The 20,389-nt window shown below is 49.9% G+C and overlaps 1 protein-coding gene across 2 annotated transcripts in view; it reads left to right on the forward strand.

The window, feature by feature from the left end:
- XPNPEP1 (X-prolyl aminopeptidase 1) overlaps positions 1 to 20,389 on the forward strand; it is a 41,769-nt gene that overhangs the window by 18,262 nt on the left and 3,118 nt on the right. For both annotated transcript variants that reach the window (XM_077258055.1, XM_077258057.1), the window contains exons 7-19: positions 78 to 173; positions 277 to 358; positions 2,600 to 2,810; positions 5,639 to 5,728; positions 6,414 to 6,464; positions 6,807 to 6,865; positions 11,082 to 11,159; positions 11,258 to 11,329; positions 11,894 to 11,954; positions 12,105 to 12,174; positions 13,676 to 13,849; positions 14,155 to 14,231; positions 18,308 to 18,406. In XM_077258055.1, coding sequence (XP_077114170.1) covers positions 78 to 173; positions 277 to 358; positions 2,600 to 2,810; positions 5,639 to 5,728; positions 6,414 to 6,464; positions 6,807 to 6,865; positions 11,082 to 11,159; positions 11,258 to 11,329; positions 11,894 to 11,954; positions 12,105 to 12,174; positions 13,676 to 13,849; positions 14,155 to 14,231; positions 18,308 to 18,406 — 1,220 coding nt within the window. The remainder of the gene's footprint in view (positions 1 to 77; positions 174 to 276; positions 359 to 2,599; positions 2,811 to 5,638; positions 5,729 to 6,413; positions 6,465 to 6,806; positions 6,866 to 11,081; positions 11,160 to 11,257; positions 11,330 to 11,893; positions 11,955 to 12,104; positions 12,175 to 13,675; positions 13,850 to 14,154; positions 14,232 to 18,307; positions 18,407 to 20,389) is intronic.

A 20,389-nucleotide genomic window follows, 5' to 3' on the forward strand; every position in this document is an offset into this window, starting at 1 on the left:
TTTGGCTTCCATCCTGTGATGTAGATCCTGGGGTTAAAAATTCTGTAACAATACGATGAATATCTCTGTATCCACAGGGGTGTCGTGGCAGGATAAGATTTTGGTGCTCCGGGCTAAGATGGCGGAGAGGAAAGCCGCGTGGATCGTCCTGACTGCGTTGGACGAGGTTGCGTGTAAGCGCTGATATATAAGACTTCAAACCCCTGCAGCTGCCTCTAAAGTGAATGGTAAATGTCAGCGGGGGCTTTCATCTGATCGTGTCTCCTCCTTGTTCAGGGCTCTTCAACCTCCGCGGTTCGGATGTGGAATATAATCCGGTCTTCTTTGCGTACGCCATAATAGGGACGGATACGATCAGGTGAGATTCTGCCCCAGATCTATGAAGCGCCACTCCGCAGTCACTGCCCATGGGGCTGTTGTGTCAAATTAGTTTTTTTAAGCTTCAGAAATCAACTGATTCAACTGATCTGTAACTAAATAAAAAATTAGATGTATATGTAATGGCGCTCCAGGCTCCTCCTCATAGCTGCTCCTCATAGCTCCTTCTCCTCATAGCTCCTTCTCCTCATAGCTCCTTCTCATATCTCCTCATAGCTCCTCCTCATAGCTCCTTCTCCTCCTCATAGCTCCTTCTCATATCTCCTCATAGCTCCTTCTCCTCCTCATAGCTCCTCCTCATAGCTCCTCCTCATAGCTCCTCCTCATAGCTCCTCCTCATAGCTCCTCCTCATAGCTCCTCCTCATAGCTCCTCCTCATAGCTCTCCCTCCTCATAGCTCTCCCTCCTCATAGCTCCTTCTCCTCGTAGCTCCTTCTCCTCGTAGCTCCTTCTCCTCGTAGCTCCTTCTCCTCGTAGCTCCTTCTCCTCGTAGCTCCTTCTCCTCGTAGCTCCTTCTCATAGCTCCTTCTCCTCCTCATAGCTCCTCCTCATAGCTCCTCATAGCTCCTCCTCATAGCTCCTCCTCATAGCTCTCCCTCCTCATAGCTCCTTCTCCTCATAGCTCCTTCTCCTCATAGCTCCTTCTCCTCGTAGCTCCTTCTCCTCGTAGCTCCTTCTCCTCGTAGCTCCTTCTCCTCGTAGCTCCTTCTCCTCGTAGCTCCTTCTCCTCGTAGCTCCTTCTCCTCGTAGCTCCTTCTCCTCGTAGCTCCTTCTCCTCGTAGCTCCTTCTCCTCGTAGCTCCTTCTCCTCGTAGCTCCTTCTCCTCGTAGCTCCTTCTCCTCGTAGCTCCTTCTCCTCATAGCTCCTTCTCATAGCTCTCCCTCCTCATAGCTCCTTCTCCTCGTAGCTCCCCCTTCTCACAGCTCCTCCTATTCATAGCTTCTTCTCCTCATAGCTCCTCCTCATAGCTCCTCTTCTCACAGCTTCTCCTCCTCATAGCTCCTTCTCCTCATAGCTCCTCCTTCTCATAGCTTCTTCTCCTCATAGCTCCTCCTCATCATAGCTCCTCCTTCTCACAGCTCCTCCTATTCATAGCTCCTCCTCATAGCTCCCCTTCTCATAGCTCCTCATCATCATAGCTCCTCCTTCTCACAGCTTCTCATATTCATAGCTCCTTCTCCTCATAGCTCCTCCTCATAGCTCCTCTTCTCACAGCTTCTCATCATAGCTCCCCTTCTCATAGCTCCCCTTCTCATAGCTCCTCATCATCATAGCTCCTTCTCCTCATAGCTCCTTCTCCTCATAGCTCCTTCTCCTCGTAGCTCCTTCTCCTCGTAGCTCCTTCTCCTCGTAGCTCCTCCTCATAGCTCCTTCTCATAGCTCCTCCTCCTCCTCCTAGCTCTCCCTCCTCATAGCTCCTTCTCCTCGTAGCTCCCCCTTCTCACAGCTCCTCCTATTCATAGCTTCTTCTCCTCATAGCTCCTCCTCATAGCTCCTCTTCTCACAGCTTCTCCTCCTCATAGCTCCTTCTCCTCATAGCTCCTCCTTCTCATAGCTTCTTCTCCTCATAGCTCCTCCTCATCATAGCTCCTCCTTCTCACAGCTCCTCCTATTCATAGCTCCTTCTCATAGCTCCTCCTCATAGCTCCCCTTCTCATAGCTCCTCATCATCATAGCTCCTCCTTCTCATAGCTCCTTCTCGTAGCTCCCCCTTCTCACAGCTCCTCCTATTCATAGCTCCTCCTCCTCATAGCTCCTCCTCATAGCTCCCCTTCTCACAGCTTCTCCTCATAGCTCCTCCTCATAGCTCCCCTTCTCATAGCTCCTCCTCCTCATAGCTCCTCCTTCTCACAGCTCCTCCTATTCATAGCTCCTCCCTTTTGTGTTTGCTGCATTTTCCTAGTAATCTATCACAACCATTTTTGCTCAGTTTAGCAATAGTTATTAATCAGCTCTTCATGTAAAGTGTGTGCACTAAACACAGTGCTGCAGTGTAAAGCAGGGGGGAGAAAGATCAGCATGAGCCACTAACGATGCAGGAAGGGGATATTTATGGCATTAGTACAGACATGAAATAAAACGAGCTCATTGCAGGATGCAGCGTCAGTGCGATGTGCGGATGGTTGGCATTTAGCCGGCGCGTTTCGCAGGATGCAGCCGCTGTTCCTAAATAATGGCATGTCAGTCTGATATAATAAATCTCCCTGTTCCCCATGTACAGGTTGTTCATTACCGGCGAGCGTCTGCGGGATCCCGCTGTCAGACATCACCTCCTCCTGGACTCTTCTCCTCCCTCTGAGTTCAGCATCCAGCTGGAGCCGTACGAGTCCGTGCTGAGCGCCCTGCAGGGTGTGTGTGCTGCGCTGCCCCCGAAGGAGAGGGTGTGGATCAGCGACAAGGCCAGCTACGCGCTGTCAGAGACCATTCCCAAGGTGCAGTCGCTGTGATCGGACACCGAGACCCCCAAACTGGGGGTCCCCATGTCCTCATTCTACCCGAAATGACAGCAAATGCCGTCACCCACCATTAAAAGAAATAGTTCCTGTTGGCTTCAATGCAGAGGTTTGTGAGCAGCTACAGCCGGGATCAGGTTCCCCTGAGCGTGACGGACCCCCTTCCCACATTCTGATATATATATATATATATATATATATATATATATATATATATATATATATATATATATATATATATATATATATATATATATATATATATATATATATATATATATATATATATACAGTACAGACCAAAAGTTTGGACACACCTTCTCATTTAAAGATTTTTCTGTATTTTCATGACTATGAAAATTGTACATTCACACTGAAGGCATCAAAACTATGAATTAACACATGTGGAATTATATACTTAACAAAAAAGTGTGAAACAACTGAAATTATGTCTTATATTCTAGGTTCTTCAAAGTAGCCACCTTTTGCTTTGATGACTGCTTTGCACACTCTTGGCATTCTCTTGATGAGCTTCAAGAGGTAGTCACCAGGAATGGTCTTCCAACAATCTTGAAGGAGTTCCCAGAGATGCTTCGCACTTGTTGACCCTTTTGCCTTCACTCTGCGGTCCAGCTCACCCCAAACCATCTCGATTGGGTTCAGGTCTGGTGACTGTGGAGGCCAGGTCATCTGGCGTAGCACCCCATCACTCTCCTTCCTGGTCAAATAGCCCTTACAGCCTGGAGGTGTGTTTGGGGTCATTGTCCTGTTGAAAAATAAATGATGGTCCAACTAAACGCAAACCGGATGGAATAGCATGCTGCTGCAAGATGCTGTGGTAGCCATGCTGGTTCAGTATGCCTTCAATTTTGAATAAATCCCCAACAGTGTCACCAGCAAAGCACCCCCACACCATCACACGTCCTCCTCCATGCTTCACGGTGGGAACCAGGCATGTAGAGTCCATCCGTTCACCTTTTCTGCTTCGCACAAAGACACGGTGGTTGGAACCAAAGATCTCAAATTTGGACTCATCAGACCAAAGCACAGATTTCCACTGGTCTAATGTCCACTCCTTGTGTTATTTAGCCCAAACAAGTCTCTTCTGCTTGTTGCCTGTCCTTAGCAGTGGTTTCCTAGCAGCTATTTTACCATGAAGGCCTGCTGCACAAAGTCTCCTCTTTAACAGTTGTTGTAGAGATGTGTCTGCTGCTAGAACTCTGTGTGGCATTGACCTGGTCTGTAATCTGAGCTGCTGTTAACCTGCGATTTCTGAGGCTGGTGACTCGGATAAACTTATCCTCAGAAGCAGAGGTGACTCTTGGTCTTCCTTTCCTGGGGCGGTCCTCATGTGAGCCAGTTGCTTTGTAGCGCTTGATGGTTTTTGCCACTGCACTTGGGGACACTTTCAAAGTTTCCCAATTTTTCGGACTGACTAACCTTCATTTCTTAAAGTAATGATGGCCACTCATTTTTCTTTACTTAGCTGCTTTTTTCTTGCCATAATACAAATTCTAACAGTCTATTCAGTAGGACTATCAGCTGTGTATCCACCAGACTTCTGCATGACACAACTGATGGACCCAACCCCATTTATAGGCAGGAAATCCCACTTATTAAACCTGACAGGGCACACCTGTGAAGTGACAACCATTCCCGGTGACTACCTCTTGAAGCTCATCAAGAGAATGCCAAGAGTGTGCAAAGCAGTCATCAAAGCAAAAGGTGGCTACTTTGAAGAACCTAGAATATAAGACATATTTTCAGTTGTGTAAATAAGGCAGCACACTGCAGCACTGAAACATGCAAACATGAAACATGAAAACTGAACTGCATTACTGCACTAGAAATATGAAAAATGAGAGCGTTTAGCGCATAAAAATGGCCAATTTTATGTGTACCTGGTAGCCACTTTAGGGCATCTCTCGTATACCAGGTCCTACGCTTTCCTTTCCTCGCTGAGGGTCACCAACTCATATACAGTCAAGTAAATAAGGCAGCACACTGCAGCACTGAAACATGCAAACATGAGACTATATGAGTTGGTGACTCTAGGTTCAGCACCTGTTCACACTTAGTCTATGTTTGGATGTGACGGTCAGTTTTTTGAAATTTATTATTTAGCCTTCTGACCGAGCACTCCGCCTCTTAGCCACAGGTGTTTTAATCGCAACAGGACCATTACCCCTCCACAGAGAGAGAGAATGTTAGTCTAAGAAGAGGTTTCACAGGTACCCATTCAGATGGAGACGTTTATGCTCAGCGAGGAAAGGAAAGCGTAGGACCTGGTATACGAGAGATACCCTAAAGTGGCTACCAGGTACACATAAAATTGGCCATTTTTATGCGCTAAACGCTCTCATTTTTCATATTTCCAGTGCAGTAATGCAGTTCAGTTTTCATGTTTTATGTTTGCATGTTTCAGCGCTGCAGTGTGCTGCCTTATTTACTTGACTGTATATGAGTTGGTGACTCTAGGTTCAGCACCTGTTCACACTTAGTCTGTTTGGATGTGGCGGTCAGTTTTTTTAAATATATTTTCAGTTGTTTCACACTTTTTTTGTTAAGTATATAATTCCACATGTGTTAATTCATAGTTTTGATGCCTTCAGTGTGAATGTACAATTTTCATAGTCATGAAAATACAGAAAAATCTTTAAATGAGAAGGTGTGTCCAAACTTTTGGTCTTTACTGTGTATATATATCATTTTTTTTTCTATTTTTTACTGGTTCCATCTTTGAGATTTTGCGGTTTTTAGATTGAGATTTAATATTGCTTATATTATTATTTTTTCTCCGTGCGCAGACTCAGAGGTACCTGTCCCCATACACACCTGTATGTCTCTCCAAAGCTGTGAAGAACGCCAGGGAGGTGGAGGGCATGAGACGGGCGCATGTGAGTACAGGGACGGGGCAATGGGACTACTATTAATCGTCTTGCGTAAGGACTCCCCTCATCCATGCACATTATTGGGGACTACGTGTAAGGAGACCACCCACACTGGTGTCTCAGCTCACAATGGCGGCCGTTACAGGGCAGGCGGTCACCCAACTTTCCCAGATGCCTGAATGCGTACGATTTTAGTGCTGTTTCTCGTGTCCAGATATCGCTGGGAACTCTGCAGATTTGATATTCAGAAGTCCAAGAAGAATTGATAACTGGACAGAAGAGTAAACGTTCTATGTAATCTGATGTTTTTGAGGGGCTACGGTTTCCCCTTAGGGGATCATTCTGTCCCGCTATTTGATCATCCCGTGGCTGGCAGACTTTGGTTTACAGGGCTGCTCTGGGTTGATAAGTGGAGGGGGGGATTTGCTGCTGTCCCTTAGGGTCCACTCTGGTGTTATGGCTGGGGAGGGGGTGCTCTGGTCACAATGCTTGGGGGGTCGCTCTGGGCCTGTGACTGAGGGGAGGCTCTGGTCTCGTCGTTGGGGTGGGGGGGATGGCCACTCTGGACTCGTGGCTGGGGGACGTATTAGTCTCGTGGCTGGGGGCCGCTCGTTTCCCTTAGCGCTGTTCACCTGCTCGCTGCTGACTCCTCTGCCGCCTCCATTATCATTTCTCTTGTTTCCTCTCGCAGGTGAAGGACGCTGTTGCTCTATGTGAATTTTTCAACTGGCTGGAAAAAGAGGTAAAAATACCAAACTGATGCATAATTCTAGTCTCCCCCTTACCGAGATTCATTCCTCTGCTGACCTCTTATCCTTATATACAGAAACCAGTCTGACAAGTAGCATTGCAGTATAAAGAATGGGGGAGGGATAAATTGGTGAACTGGGTTGTCACTGATATCCGGCGCTAAATAAAAGAAAACCTGCAACGTACCACTAAAAAAATAGAAAAAGCTTCTAAAAACTGCAAATAAATGTCTTTAGTCAGATGACCGGGGGGTGTAGGATATTCCGGACTTTGATAAGAACAGTCAGAATTCCGCCTCTTCTTGTTCTAATATTACAGTATTCTCCCATCACAGATACAGAAGGACACGGTGACAGAGATATCGGCTTCCGATAAAGCGGAGGAATTCCGCAGGTAAAACGCTTCCGATGTCGCTGTGATAATATAGTTCTGATGTGTAGTAATAATGTAACCAGCAGAACCCATCACGGGAGAGGAGCCTCGCCAGTCCGTACTGGTCAGACCTGTATGATACCTGGTTACTATTGTATTCATATTGTCCTACTGCAGACAACATGATACAGTGAGGCATGTAAAAGTTTAGGCACCCCTGATCAAAGGTACTGTTATTGTGAACAGTGAAGCAAGTTTGAGATTAAGGGTATGTGCACACGTCAGGATTTCTTGCAGAAATTTTCCTGACAAAAAAACGTAAATTTCTGCCAGAAATCCGCATGCGGTTTTTTTTGCGTTTTTTGACTCGTTTTTGATGCGTTTTTTGTGCGTTTTTTCCCAGATGCATAGAATTGCAGGAAAAACGCAGAAAATCCGCAAAATTAATGAACATGCTCATTTTTTTACCGCGATGCGTTTTTTTCGCAGCAAAAACGCATCCATGTGCACAAAACATGCAGAATGCATTCTAAATGGCATAATGCATGCGTTTTAATGAGTTTTTATAGCGTTTTTAGCGCAAAAAAAGCGAAATAAACTGAACGTGTGCACATGGCCTAAAATCTCTAAAAGGCCTAAAGTTAAAGATGACACATTTCCTCTGTATTTTAAGGCAAAAAAAAATTTGGCTTTTTTTTTTTTACATTTTAAAAATTACAAAAAGGAAAATGAGCCAATGCAAAAGTTTGGGCACCCTGGGAGATTTGTGTGCTCAGATAACTTTGACCAAGGTGTCAGACCTTAATTAGCCTGTTAGGGTTATGACTTGTTAACTATCATGTTAGGAAAGGCCGGGTGATGTAAATTTCCTTGTGCCAAAAACCAGCAGCCATGGGTTCTTCTAAGCATCTGCCTAGCACCCTGAAAATGGCTGAAGACTATAAGAAGATAGCGAAGCGTTTTCAAGTGGCCCTTTCCTCAGTTAAAAATGCAATTAAGAAATGGCAGTTACCAGGAACAGTGGAGGTCAAGATAAGGTCTGGAAGACCAAGCAGAATTTCAGTAAGAGCTTCTCGAAGGATTCCTAGAGAAGCAAACCAGAAGCCCGGCTTGACTGCAAAAGACCTTCAGAAAGATTTAGCAGACTCTGAAATTGGGGTACGTTGTTCAACTGTTCAGAGACACCTGCACAAATATGACCTTCATGGAAAAGTCATCAGAAGAAAACCTCCCCTGTGTCCTCATCATAAAATTCAGCTTCAGAAGTATGCAAAAGAAAATCTAAACAACCTGATGCATTTTGAAAACAAGTCATATGGACCGATGATGGTAAAACAGAACTCTTTGGCCTCAATGATCAAAGGTATGTGTGGAGGAAAAAGGGCACAGAACTTCAGGAAAAGAACATCCCACCAACCATTAAGCATGGGGGTGGATCCATCATGCTTTGCAGCTGTGTTGCAGCCAGTAGTAGTAGTAGTGGAGAACATTTCACAGGTAGAGGGGAGAATGGATTCAATGAAACTTCAAGAAATTTGTGATCAAACATAACACATCTGTAAAAGCTGAAGATGAGAAGAGGATGGCTTCTACCAATGGATAGTGATCCTAAACACACATCAAAATCCACAATAGATGATCTCAAAGGTTGCAAGAAGAAGGTTTTACAATGGCCCTCACAGTCCCCTGACCTGATCATCATTGAAAATCTGTGGGAAGACCCAAAATAGCAGAGGATGGAAGACGACACAGGAATCTCATAGAATGAGAGGAATTCTCCAACGAAGAATAGATGAAAATCCCTCAAACAAGAATTGAAAGACTCTTAAAAAAAATGTTTACAAGCTGTGATACCTTCAAAAGGAGGCGTTACTATGTACTAACCATGCAGGGTGCCCAAATTACTGGGAAAATATTAGGTGTAATTTGTCATTTATTGAGTTAACCCCTTACCGACATTGGACGTACTATATCGTCCGATGTCGGCTCCCCCGCTTTGATGCAGGGCTCCGCGGTGAGCCCGCATCAAAGCCGGGACATGTCAGCTGTTTTGAACAGCTGACATGTGCCCGCAATAGGCGCGGGCAGAATAGCGATCTGCCCGCACCTATTAACTAGTTAAATGCCGCTGTCAAACGCAGACAGCGGCATTTAACTACCGCATCCGGCCGGATATGACGTCATCGCCGACCCCCGTCACATGATCGGGGGTCGGCGATGCATCAGGAAGGTAACCATAGAGGTCCTTGAGACCTCTATGGTTACTGATGCCGGCGTGCTGTGAGCACCCCCCTGTGGTCGGCGCTCACAGCACACCTGCATTTTAGCTACATAACAGCGATCTGATGATCGCTGTTATGTAGCAGAGCCGATCGCGTTGTGCCTGCTTCTAGCCTCCTATGGAGGCTTTTGAAGCATGGCAAAAGTAAAAAAAAAAAAGTTTTTAAAAATGTGTAAAAAATAAAAAAAACATAAAAGTTTAAATCACCCCCCCTTTCGCCCCAATCAAAATAAATCAAAAAATAAATCAAATCTACACATATTTGGTATCGCCGCGTTCAGAATCGCCCGATCTATCAATAAAAAAAAAGCATTAACCTGATCGCTAAACGGCGTAACGAGAAAAAAAAATCGAAACGCCAGAATTATGTTTTTTTGGTCACCGCGATTTGCATTAAAATGCAATAACGGGCGATCAAAAGAACGCATCTGCACCGAATTGGTATCATTAAAAACGCCGTCTTGGCACGCAAAAAATAAGCCCTCAACCGATCCCAGATCATGACAAAATGGAGGCGCTACGAGTATCGGAAAATGGCGCAATTTATTTATTTTTTTTTTAGCAAAGTTTGGGATTTTTTTTCACCACTTAGGTAAAAAATAAACTAGTCATGTTAGGTGTCTATGAACTCGTAGTGACCTGGGGAATCATAATAGCAGGTCAGTTTTAGCATTAGCATTTAGTGAATCTAGGAAAATAGACAAGCAAAAAACAACTGTGGGATTGCACTTTTTTTGCAATTTCACCGCACTTGGAATTTTTTTCCCGTTTTCTAGTACACGACATGGTAAAATCAATGATGTCGTTCAAAAGTACAACTCGTCCCGCAAAAAATAAGCCCTCACATGGCCAAATTGGCGGAAAAATTAAAAAGTTATGGCTCTGGGAAGGAGGGGAGCGAAAAACGAAAACGAAAAAACGGAAAAAGCTCCGGGGGTGAAGGGGTTAAATTCCTGCTTTCTCTGGATTTACAAGTCCATTGGGCATCAAGTAAGAGTAGCTCCACCCACCGGACTCAAAACCCAGAGCACGCAGGAATTTATGTAAATAAGTTATACCTAATCTTTTCCTAGACAGCTGTATATCAATCTGCTCTGATCCTCCTGCTTTATAACATGGTGCCTGCAGAGAGAACAATACAAAACTCCCACTATGTGCAGGCAGCATGATATAGAGCGGGAGAAGCTGACTAGAGTGATATTGCGCTTAGCTCTGGGTTTACGAGTCCAGGAGGCGGTAAGTCATTGAGTAACTCCACCCATTGGACTCATAAACCCAGAGCAAGCATGAATTTACTTAACAAGTTACACCTAAGATTTTCCCAGAAAACCATACATTAATCTACTATGCTCCTTTTGCTCCATAACATGCCTGCAAATTGGACAATACATAAATGCTAACATCTGAAGTCAGTGTATCTTTTTGGGAAAAGATTAGGTGTAATTTTGTTATTTATTGAGTCAAATTCCTGCTTGCTCTGGGTTTGAGTCTGGTGGGCGGTCTCACTCAGGGAAAGCGGTTATTAAGTAACTCCACCCACCAGACACATAAGTCCAGAGCAAGCAGGAATGTAGTAAACTAAATACAACTTATATTGAATTGTTATTGATGGGAGGATATATATATATAATATTATTCTTCCTATTGGATGGTCCCAGAAGAGTTCTGCAGCCCCCTGGTTTTAGTGATTGTACAGATCCGATCACTAGAACGCCCAACAATCAGATGTTTATACAATGTGGACATCTCCGAGGAGACCCCTGTGATGTCACTTACTGGGGTCTCCTCCGTGGTTTGGCAGCCCCCCGATCCTAGAGCAGACCCCAGGGGCTACTGATCTGAATGCCGATAACAAGCAGCGATCTAATAACGGCCAATAAAACATCACATTATAAATAGAACAGAATCACGGAATGTTACAATGTATCCAGATTTAACCCTTTCTCTCCCTTTCAGCCAACAAGAAGATTTCGTTTCCTTGAGTTTTGCGACGATCTCGAGCTCCGGACCCGACGCCGCCATCATTCACTACAAGTGAGAATTTTTTTTTTTTTTTTTTTTTTTTTTTAATGCTTTATGGGATAAAAAGGAAAGAGATTGGTGACTTTTTGATGGCGGTTTACACTTTACAGGCCGGTTCCCGAAACGAACAGGAAGTTGAGTGTGAAAGAGATTTTCCTCTTGGACTCCGGAGCTCAGTACAAGTAAGGCCGACGCTTGGCGCTGGGTTTCCCCAAAAATCGCAGGATAATCAGTTTATCCATCCACATTGGTATCGTCGCGTCCTGTTACGACGGCCATTTTTACAAAATAAAGAACCGTGTCTGCGGGCGGCCATATCAGTTGTCACTTTTGCAGTTCTCGGCAGCCGGTGAATGACGGTACATTGTGGATTTAGGTCTATATCGCTTTTCTGCAATGGCGAGATGAGAGGTGACTCTGATCCTGGCTGCCAAGCCCCTCAGATGATCAGTAACTGAATAAGCATTGGAGTGGTTAGACAAAGGGGAGGGGCCACCGTTGCAATAGGATATTAAGGGCTGCCGTAGCAGGTAGGCACTTAAAGGGGTTGTCCTTGATTAGAAACATATGGTTGCTTTATTCTCAAAACAGCGCCATGGCCGTCTTCAGGTTGTTTTTGGTATTGCAGCTCGGCCTGCCTCACTTGGAGCTGAGCTGCCAGTGTTTTTAATGCATCTTTGATGGGAAATTTCTTAAAAAAACAAACAAAAGCATTATCCTAAATTCTTCTTTATCCCCGTGAAAAGGGACGGAACGACAGATGTCACCAGAACCGTGCACTTTGGAACGCCCACGGACTACGAGAAGGTGAGCCCATCCTCAGCCCTGCAGTTGTGTTACTGCCCTTACTGAAGTTATGGGGAAAGTAGCCATAGTAGTGGCAGCGCACGACGTGACCCCGGACTGATGGTCCGCCATGACAGGTCTGTGTGATGTGTGCTCTCTCCCTTCCTATAGGAGTGCTTCACATATGTGTTAAAGGGACACATCGCCGTCAGCTCCGCCGTGTTTCCCAATGGCATCAAGGGTGAGTACATTGCAGTGAACGGGACTTTTCTGGTCATAAATTTAGCATAAAAATCTCTAAAAAACGAGACTGGTCACAGTGTGGCCAAGAGTGCATTTCCACACATTTGCCGGGACCACAAGTCCCAGCATTCCACGACATTCTGCAGCGTTCTTCACTTCCTGTACACCTTATACCTTTGCACCCAGTTATTTTATATTTTTTTATTGCTCCAATGCATCCTTTAAAAAAATTAAAAAAGGAACGTTGCAGATAGCCTTTAATTCTGTTCTTTTGCATCTGCAGTCTTTGTGCAGAGATATGCGTCTCCATGGTAACAGACAACAAACGTCCGGTGTAGTCTGATCCGGCGGTTATTATCTCTTCCAGCTGTACCTTATTCTCTCTAGTGCATTTGGTATTTATAAGGGTTGGATCACCAACCAATAAATGTATGACCAGCAGGACCCCGTGCATAATGAGAATTACAAGGTGTGGTAATGTGTATGCTTCCCCCCGCTACATTCATGGTCTATGGGTCTGAGGGGGGGATGGTCGAGTGCTGAACTCATATAGATAATGGATGGAGAGGTGTATATGTGTGACCACGGCTCCTCCTAAATGCGGGATACAGGACCCTTAGGTCTGGTCGGGGTCTCAGGGACGGGACCCTTATCAATTGTGCACTTATCACTTACGCCATGGATCCTTGAAGGGAGAATGTCTGCAGGACCCGACTACACAGTTTGTTTGTTGTCTGTTACCATGGAGACACATGTTTGTAGAGGAGCTGCAGACATAAAACTACATTTTTATGAATTGGAGGAATAATGAACCTGAGCGGCCGTGCGGTGGACATGGGCTTCACATTACTGATGTGACGCGTTCTCCTGTCCGTGTGATGTACATCGTGGGCAGAGGCGGGTGGTCTTACAATGGTGGGCTGCCAGGAGGAGCTAAGAGAGGGCGGCCATGTCGAGGGCTCTTCTCGGCCGGCGGAGACAGACCCCGATTCACAGAAACCTTCAGATCTTCTTTTCTCCGTCCTCCGCTACTTTTTGACTTTCACGCCTGTCGCCTCCGTCGTTGTAGCAATTTCAGTATGGCAAGAAAACAATTAGGACGACGTCTGTTAACTAATCGCCTCCTAATTAGGACACGAGCTGCGTGTACAATGTATCTCCCCGGATCTCATTATGTCGGAGGTGGATTCAGGCTCCAGAACAATAAGTTTATTGCCAATTATCGTAACGTTAATTCATCTGATTACGATCCGCCGCGCTCGCTGAGACGTGTGGCCTCTCCGGTTACAGCGCTCTCCATCCGTGACTGCCGGGTGCTGCCTTCACCGCACCCGCCGGGTGTAAAGAGGAACCTTTGGGGGGCGATCTTTAGTGGGGACCCACTCTTGGCCACTTCACCAGCATCTTCCAGAGGCCTTAATATCTGGCACAGCTGAGGGTTTGCTACAATTGCATCCAGTGTAGCCAGTCATCACGTCGGCCGCACCTCTGTCTTGCAGGACATCTCTTGGACTCTTTTGCTCGCGCAGCGTTATGGGAATCGGGTCTGGATTATCTGCACGGCACCGGACACGGCGTCGGCTCCTTCCTCAACGTCCACGAAGGTCCCTGCGGCATCAGCTACAAGACGTTTGCGGACGAGCCCTTAGAAGCCGGCATGGTTCTGTCTGACGGTGAGATGAGCCCCGTACAGTGTCACGTCTGCTCTAGTCACAGCCAAACCAGCGCCCAGAACTCTGCCGGCCCCTTCTTTCCTCCGGTCACTCTGCAGTCCCCCCTGTGTACGGCGCAGGGTGTGCCCAGGTTTATTCCTGGAGGTGCATGAAGCAGAAAACTGTATCTTCCCAAATGCAATGCAGCCGCTGGAGTGCACTGCAGAATTGTGAATGCAGCTCTGGATGTGACCGGAGACAAAGGGAGGAAGCAAAATAATTCCTGAGACTGTAAGATAATGCACTTTTTATCTTTTACTTCTTAGAGCCGGGTTACTATGAAGACGGATCATTTGGGATCAGGATTGAGAACTTGGTTCTTGTGGTTCCCGCCACCACTAAGGTGAGGCCTGAAGTCGGAGCCTCCTTCCTGGGGTCCCGTGATCCTCCCAGCTAATGAAGAGATGGGCTATCATTAGGGTCTGGCTATATGATCTGTGCGGCCGACACAGTAACTCATTGGCCCTGAGAGTGAGGGGCCCCCGGGCTTGTGTAACTCTAGGGCCCTTCTGTCCTGCACTGCTCTATTCACATGTAGGAGCCCGAAAAGTGAGCGGCCAGGAGCGCCGCTGTACAGGGATCGTCTGTAGGAAGGAGGACAGGGGGAGCCCGGAGGAAGGAGGAGGACAGGGGGAGCCTGGAGGAAGGAGGACAGGGGGAGGAAGGAGGAGGACAGGGGGAGCCTGGAGGAAGAAGGAGGACAGGGGGAGGAAGGAGGAGGACAGGGGGAGCCTGGAGGAAGGAGGACAGGGGGAGGAAGGAGGAGGACAGGGGGAGCCTGGAGGAAGAAGGAGGACAGGGGGAGGAAGGAGGAGGACAGGGGGAGCCTGGAGGAAGGAGGACAGGGGGAGGAAGGAGGAGGACAGGGGGAGCCTGGAGGAAGAAGGAGGACAGGGGGAGGAAGGAGGAGGACAGGGGGAGCCTGGAGGAAGGAGGAGGTCGGGGGGAGCCTGGAGGAAGGAGGAGGTCAGGGGGAGCCTGGAGGAAGGAGGAGGACAGGGGGAGCCTGGAGGAAGGAGGAGGTCGGGGGGAGCCTGGAGGAAGGAGGAGGACAGGGGGAGCCTGGAGGAAGGAGGAGGACAGGGGGAGCCTGGAGGAAGGAGGAGGACAGGGGGAGTCTGGAGGAAGGAGGAGGACAGGGGGAGTCTGGAGGAAGGAAGAGGACAGGGGGAGCCTGGAGGAAGGAGGAGGACAGGGGGAGCCTGGAGGAAGGAGGAGGACGGGGGGAGCCTGGAGGAAGGAGGAGGACGGGGGGAGCCTGGAGGAAGGAGGAGGTCGGGGGGAGCCTGGAGGAAGGAGGAGGTCGGGGGGAGCCTGGAGGAAGGAGGAGGTCAGGGGGAGCCTGGAGGAAGGAGGAGGACAGGGGGAGCCTGGAGGAAGGAGGAGGACAAGGGGGAGCCTGGAGGAAGGAGGACAGGGGGAGGAAGGAGGAGGAGGACAGGGGGAGCCTGGAGGAAGAAGGAGGACAGGGGGAGGAAGGAGGAGGACAGGGGGAGCCTGGAGGAAGGAGGACAGGGGGAGCCTCGAGGAAGGAGGAGGACAGGGGGAGCCTGGAGGAAGGAGGAGGACAGGGGGAGGAAGGAGGAGGACAGGGGGAGCCTGGAGGAAGAAGGACAGGAGGAGCCTCGAGGAAGGAGGAGGACAGGGGGAGCCTGGAGGAAGGAGGAGGACAAGGGGGAGCCTGGAGGAAGGAGGACAGGGGGAGGAAGGAGGAGGACAGGGGGAGCCTGAAGGAAGAAGGACAGGGGGAGGAAGGAGGAGGACAGGGGGAGCCTGGAGGAAGGAGGACGGGGAGGAAGGAGGGGGAGCCTGAAGGAAGAAGGACAGGAGGAGCCTCGAGGAAGGAGGAGGACAGGGGGAGCCTGGAGGAAGGAGGAGGACAGGGGGAGGAAGGAGGAGGACAGGGGGAGCCTGGAGGAAGGAGGAGGACAGGGGGAGCCTGGAGGAAGGAGGAGGACAAGGGGGAGCCTGGAGGAAGGAGGACAGGGGGAGGAAGGAGGAGGACAGGGGGAGCCTGAAGGAAGAAGGACAGGGGGAGGAAGGAGGAGGACAGGGGGAGCCTGGAGGAAGGAGGACAGGGGGAGGAAGGAGGAGGACAGGGGGAGCCTGGAGGAAGGAGGAGGACAGGGGGAGTCTGGAGGAAGGAGGAGGACAGGGGGAGCCTGGAGGAAGGAGGAGGACAGGGGGAGCCTGGAGGAAGGAGGAGGACAGGGGGAGGAAGGAGGAGGAAGGAGGAGGACAGGGGGAGCCTGGAGGAAGGAGGAGGACAAGGGGGAGCCTGGAGGAAGGAGGACAGGGGGAGGAAGGAGGAGGACAGGGGGAGCCTGGAGGAAGAAGGACGGGGAGCCTGGAGGAAGGAGGAGGACGACAAGGGGGAGCCTGGAGGAAGGAGGACAGGGGGAGCCTGGAGGAAGGAGGACAGGGGGAGCCTGGAGGAAGGAGGAGGACAAGGGGGAGTCTGGAGGAACGAGGAGGACAAGGGGGAGCCCGGAGGAAGGAGGAGGACAGGGGGAGCCTGGAGGAAGAAGGACGGGGAGCCTGGAGGAAGGAGGAGGACAGGGGGAGCCTGGAGGAAGGAGGAGGACGACAAGGGGGAGCCTGGAGGAAGGAGGAGGACGACAAGGGGGAGCCTGGAGGAAGGAGGAGGACGACAAGGGGGAGCCTGGAGGAAGGAGGAGGACGACAAGGGGGAGCCTGGAGGAAGAAGGACGGGGAGCCTGGAGGAAGGAGGAGGACACGGGGAGCCTGGAGGAAGGAGGAGGACGGGGAGCCTGGAGGAAGGAGGACAAGGGGGAGCCTGGAGGAAGGAGGAGGACAAGGGGAGCCTGGAGGAAGGAGGACAGGGGGAGGAAGGAGGAGGACAGGGGGAGCCTGGAGGAAGAAGGACGGGGAGCCTGGAGGAAGGAGGAGGACGACAAGGGGGAGCCTGGAGGAAGGAGGACGACAAGGGGGAGCCTGGAGGAAGGAGGAGGACAGGGGGAGCCTGGAGGAAGAAGGACGGGGAGCCTGGAGGAAGGAGGAGGACAGGGGGAGCCTGGAGGAAGGAGGAGGACGGGGGGAGCCTGGAGGAAGGAGGAGGAGGACAAGGGGGAGCCTGGAGGAAGGAGGAGGAGGACAAGGGGGAGCCTGGAGGAAGGAGGAGGACGGGGGGAGCCTGGAGGAAGGAGGAGGACGGGGGGAGCAAGGAGGAGGACGGGGGGAGCAAGGAGGAGGACGGGGGGAGCAAGGAGGAGGACGGGGGGAGCAAGGAGGAGGACGGGGGGAGCCTGGAGGAAGGAGGAGGACGGGGGGGGAGCCTGGAGGAAGGAGGAGGACGGGGGGAGCCTGGAGGAAGGAGGAGGACGGGGGGAGCCTGGAGGAAGGAGGAGGACGGGGGGAGCCTGGAGGAAGGAGGAGGACGGGGGGAGCCTGGAGGAAGGAGGAGGACGGGGGGAGCCTGGAGGAAGGAGGAGGACGGGGGGAGCCTGGAGGAAGGAGGAGGACGGGGGGAGCCTGGAGGAAGGAGGAGGACAGGGGGAGCCTGGAGGAAGACAGGGGGAGCCTGGAGGAAGGAGGAGGACAAGGGGGAGCCTGGAGGAAGGAGGAGGACAAGGGGGAGCCTGGAGGAAGGAGGAGGACAAGGGGGAGCTTGGAGGAAGGAGGAAGACAGGGGGGAGCCCGGAGGAGGACGGGGGGAGCCTGGAGGAAGGAGGACGACAGAGATGTCTGTGAGGAGGACAGAGGAGTTTTAAAAAAGGCACATATTAGATTGTTCTTTTCCCCGACATAGGAGACCCCCACACACATTAGATATTTGTCTGCTTCTGACTCTTCCCTGCTGTGTTTGGGCTTTGTTACAATGATGATCCCAGTGTGTGATCCATCCCGTACATCTGTCTCCTCGTCTTCCTGATGGATCACTAATCCTGTCCCCCCTGGAGCCGCCTGATCTTGTACGGTACATCCACACATACGTAGGGGGCGCCTGTTCCTCTGGATGCAGAATTGCTGTGGATTTCTTCCTGTGCTCACAGTTTTCTTCAGGCAATCAAAAACAATGAGGTTTATAGTGGACTCCACTTCAGGAAACGCTCCTTGTTCACAGAGATTTTATAGCAGTTTTTTGCTTCCTGAAAAGGTTTTAGAAGGGTCTTTTTGTTTTTTTGTTTTTTTTAAATGCATGCTCAAAAGACCGGACTCATGAACAGCAAAGTGGATCAACATTGAAATGAATATTTATTTTTTATTTTTTTATCATTTTTTCAGCAGTCAAGTGGCTCCAAAAAAATTATTAAAAAAACCTGTGTGTGCATCTGTCCTGTGCATATGGATCAGATTTGTTGCATGTTCTGTTATCAGCTGCAGATTTTCCACCCCGTGTGAACAGGCGGTGAGGCAGCAGGAGCCGTTCCCAGGTTGATTTATTTCCTATACTTCCAGTACAACTTCCGGGAGCGGGGAAGCCTGACCTTCGAGCCGATCACACTGGTGCCGATCCAGACTAAGATGATCAATGTCGACCTGCTGACTGTGAAAGAGGTGAGAGCTGATGGCGCCACGTGTCATTTAAAGGGGTTGTCCACAACTGGTTATGGTTGCGACCATTGTTGCATTTTTTCCCATAGTAAAGCATTGTGCAGGGGAAAATTCTTGTGTTTTTTTAACTTTAACCCCTTAACGACCGCCGATACGCCTTTTAACGGCGGCCGCTAAGGGTACTTAAACCACAGCGCCGTTAATCAACGGCGCTGTGGAAAAAGTGAATAGCGCCCCCCAGAGTCGGATTTTCTCTGGGGTCTCGGTTGCCGAGGGTAGCCGAGACCCCAGAGAACATGATTCGGGGTTTTTTTACCGACCCCCGAGTTGCGATTGCCGGTAATTAACCGTTTACCGGCGGTCGCAACAACAAAAAAAAAAAACGCGATGTGCCGTTTAATTTCTCTGTCCTCCGATGTGATCGCACATCGGAGGACAGAGAAATAGGGTCCCCGATGGCCCCCAATAGCCCCCCGATACTTACCTACCTCCCCCGGTGCTCCTCGTGGGTCCCCATGGGCGCCGCCATCTTTTTTCCGGGAAAAAATGGCGGGCGCACGCGCAGTACGCCCGCCGCCCGGCACCCGGAAGATCTTTGGGGTCTCGGCTGCCGGGGGTAGCCGAGACCCCAAAGAACATGATCGGGGTCGGTTTGCACCGACCCCTGTTTTGCGATCGCCGGTAATTAACAGTTTACCGGCGACCGCAAAAAAAAAAAAAAAGCGATCTGTATTTCTCTGTCCTCTGATGTGATCACACATCAGAGGACAGAGAAATAGGGGGATTCGGGGACCCTAACATACTCACCCGGTGTCCCTGGGTCCTCTTCTGTCTTCTCCTGCCAGCCGGCTTTTTCCTTATGGCGGGCGCATGCGCAGTGCGCCCGCCATCTGCTGCCATCTGCCGGCCGGCAGGAGAAGACGAGTTGGGGCTAAAATTAGGGTTAGAGTTAGGGTTAGGGTTAGGGCTAGGGTTAGGGCTAGAGTTAGGGCTAGGGTTAGGGTTGGGGCTAAATTTAGGGTTAGGGTTAGGCTACTTTCACACTAGCGTTTTTTGGCTTCCGTCGCAATGCGTCGGAGAAAAAACGCATCCTGCAAAAGTGCTTGCAGGATGCGGTTTTTCTCCATTGGCTTGCATTAGCGACGCATTGCGACGGATTGCCACATGTCGCATCCGTCGTGCGACGAATGCGTCGTGCTTTGGCGGACCGTCGGCACAAAAAAAGCTACATGTAACTTTTTTGTGCGACGTGTCCGCCATTTCCGACCGCGCATGCGCGGCCGGAACTCTGCCCCCGCCTCCCCTCACAATGGGGCAGCGGATGCGTTGAAAAAACAGCATCCGCTGCACCCGTTGTGCGGCGCTTACAACGCTAGCGTCGGTACGTCGGCCCGACACACTGCGATGGGCCGAGTACGACGCTAGTGTGAAAGTAGCCTTAGGCTTCTATCACACTTGCGTCGGTACGGGGCGGTCGCAATGCGTCGGCCCGACGTACCGACGCACGTTGTGAAAATTGTGCACAACGTGGGCAGCGGATGCAGTTTTTCAACGCATCCGCTGCCCAGTCTATGTCCTGGGGAGGAGGGGGCAGAGTTACGGCCACGCATGCGCGGAAATGGCGGACGCGACGTACAAAAAAAAGGTTACATTGAACTTTTTTTGTGACGACGGGGCTAAAGTTATGGTTAGGGTTGGGGCTAAAGTTAGGGTTAAAGTTAGGGTTAGAGTTGGGATTAGGGTTGGGATTAGGGTTACGTTTGGGATTAGGGTTAGGGGTGTGTTGGATTTAGGGTTTTGATTAGGGTTATGGTTAGGGTTGAGATTAGGGCTGTTTTGGGGTTAGGGTTGTGATTATCGTTAGGGTTGTGATTAGGATTATGGATCGGGTTAAGATTAGGGTTAGGGGTGTGTTGGAGTTAGGGTTGGAGTTATAATTTGGGGGTTTCCACTGTTTAGGTACATCAGGGGGGTCTCCAAACACGA

Source organism: Ranitomeya variabilis, chromosome 4 (assembly GCF_051348905.1).
Source record: "Ranitomeya variabilis isolate aRanVar5 chromosome 4, aRanVar5.hap1, whole genome shotgun sequence".
NCBI lineage: Eukaryota > Metazoa > Chordata > Amphibia > Anura > Dendrobatidae > Ranitomeya > Ranitomeya variabilis.